The sequence below is a fragment of the Cynoglossus semilaevis genome, chromosome Z (genome assembly GCF_000523025.1).
Source record: "Cynoglossus semilaevis isolate Cse_v1.0 chromosome Z, Cse_v1.0, whole genome shotgun sequence".
Lineage (NCBI taxonomy): Eukaryota > Metazoa > Chordata > Actinopteri > Pleuronectiformes > Cynoglossidae > Cynoglossus > Cynoglossus semilaevis.
The window spans coordinates 21,838,971-21,840,908 of NC_024328.1; the positions used below are offsets into that span (position 1 = coordinate 21,838,971).

The 1,938-nt window shown below is 50.6% G+C and overlaps 1 protein-coding gene across 1 annotated transcript in view; it reads right to left on the reverse strand.

Annotated features, from left to right (window-relative positions):
• Positions 1-1,714: 1,714 nt before the first annotated feature.
• The window catches only part of LOC103398345 (hemicentin-2-like), a 4,262-nt gene continuing 4,038 nt past the window's right edge, over positions 1,715-1,938 (reverse strand). Inside the window, exon 11 of the mRNA XM_025053452.1 lies at positions 1,715-1,921. Within this exon, the coding sequence (XP_024909220.1) occupies positions 1,715-1,921 (207 nt within the window). The remainder of the gene's footprint in view (positions 1,922-1,938) is intronic.

A 1,938-nucleotide genomic window follows, 5' to 3' on the forward strand; every position in this document is an offset into this window, starting at 1 on the left:
GCCACAGCCAGTCCCAGCCACTCAGAGACAGTCACTGACAGTCACAGACAGTCACCGACACTCACAGACAGTCACCGACACTCACAGACAGTCACAGACACTCACAGACAGTCACCGACAGTCACAGACAGTCACTGACAGTCACCGACAGTCACCGACAGTCACAGACAGTCACTGACAGTCACCGACAGTCACCGACAGTCACAGACAGTCACAGACAGTCACATCTTTACAGGTAGGTCTGTGGAGGTTCTCAGTCGTCCTGCTGGACGCAGTAGGACCTGAAGGAGTCCTCACCCCCCCTCACCCCGTGTCTCTTACCAATGGGGGACCCATCCTTGAGCCAGGTGATGCTGGGGACGGGGACACCCGTGGCCTCACAGAGCAGACTGAGGTGGGAGCCCAGTGTGGAGTTCAGGGACTCCTGCAGCGGTCCACTGAGGACAGGAGGAACTGTGGACACAGGTTAGAAGACAAAGGGTCACCGCTGGCCGTGAACGGTTCTGCGTCAGTGTCGGTGTCCAGAGTCTCAGCCGTCTCACCGTGGACCGTCACTCTGAAGGTCCTGTCCACCTGTCCGGCCACGTTGGACACTCTACAGGGGTAGGGGCCGCCATCTGTCACCTGGAAAGGTCCTGTCCACCTGTCCGGCCACGTTGGACACTCTACAGGTGTAGGTGCCGCCATCTGTCACCTGGAGACAGAATTACACCACAGACGTTTATTTTGACAGGTTCCCTTCAGCAGCTGGTCTGGTCTGGTCTGGAGGACTGAGGACAGACGTCTTCACGTCTTCACATCATCATCAAAAACATTCTTCTTGTTGTCCTGCTGCTGGTCCACGACCCACTGGTTGGGGTTGATGCTCACACACATCATTTCATTGGGAGTTACAGCATTTTTAGAACCGATGTTTGAGGAACAGCTGGTGACACAGAACAGGTTCAGACTGGCCCGGCCTGAAGGGACTGTTGACAACAGTCGGTACTGCGTGATAACAGTACCTACTGTTACACAGTACTGTGCAACAACAGTCGGTACTGTGTGACAACAGTCGGTACCATGTGACAACAGTCGGTACCATGTGACAAGTCGGTACTGCTTTAATGTCATTAACGTCTTTTATGTCTTTGATGTCTTTGAAGCCTTTGATGTCTTTGATGTTTTTGATGTCTTAAATGAGCCCTGAAGGGACTTACAGTCGGTACCGTGTGACAACAGTAGGTACCATGTGACAACAATCGGTACCATGTGACAACAATCGGTACCGTGTGACAACAGTCGGTACTGCTTTAATGTCTTTAACGTCTTTAATGTCTTTGATGTCTTAAATGTCTTTGTATTTGATGTCTTTGATGTCTTGTCATCATAAGACATCGATGTCTTAAGACTTTGTCTTAAGACATTGATGTCTTAAGACAAAGGCTTAAATGTCTTTGTCTTTGATGTCTTTAATGTCTTTAATGTCTTTAACGTCTTTAATGTCTCTGATGTCTTAAGCGTTTTGAACTCAACCTGGCTTCATCTACCCTTTCCCAATTCCTAATTAATGTCAGAACTTTATTTTGGTTTTAGATCAAAGCTCATTAATCCACAAAAACACAAGTGAACACATTGATCCATTTCCCTCTTTAGCGCCACCTACAGATTTGTTCTTGTGAGTCGTGACGGTCATGAAGTGTGATTCTCTGCTTCGCCCCACGGTGGCGCTCTGTCAGTGCTGATAAAACCTGGGTTTGACTTTTGTTCTGACCTGGACTCCGTCGACCTCCATCTGCTGACCGCTCATCCTCAGACCACTTCCTGCCGACAGCTGTTGGCCGTTCCTGTACCATGTGACCTCAGGCTCGGGGACGCCACGGGCTTCACACCGAAGGACCAGGGAGGAGCCCACCTGTGGGGTGAGCAGCTCTGACTGTGGCTGGGGGGGGGGGTTGG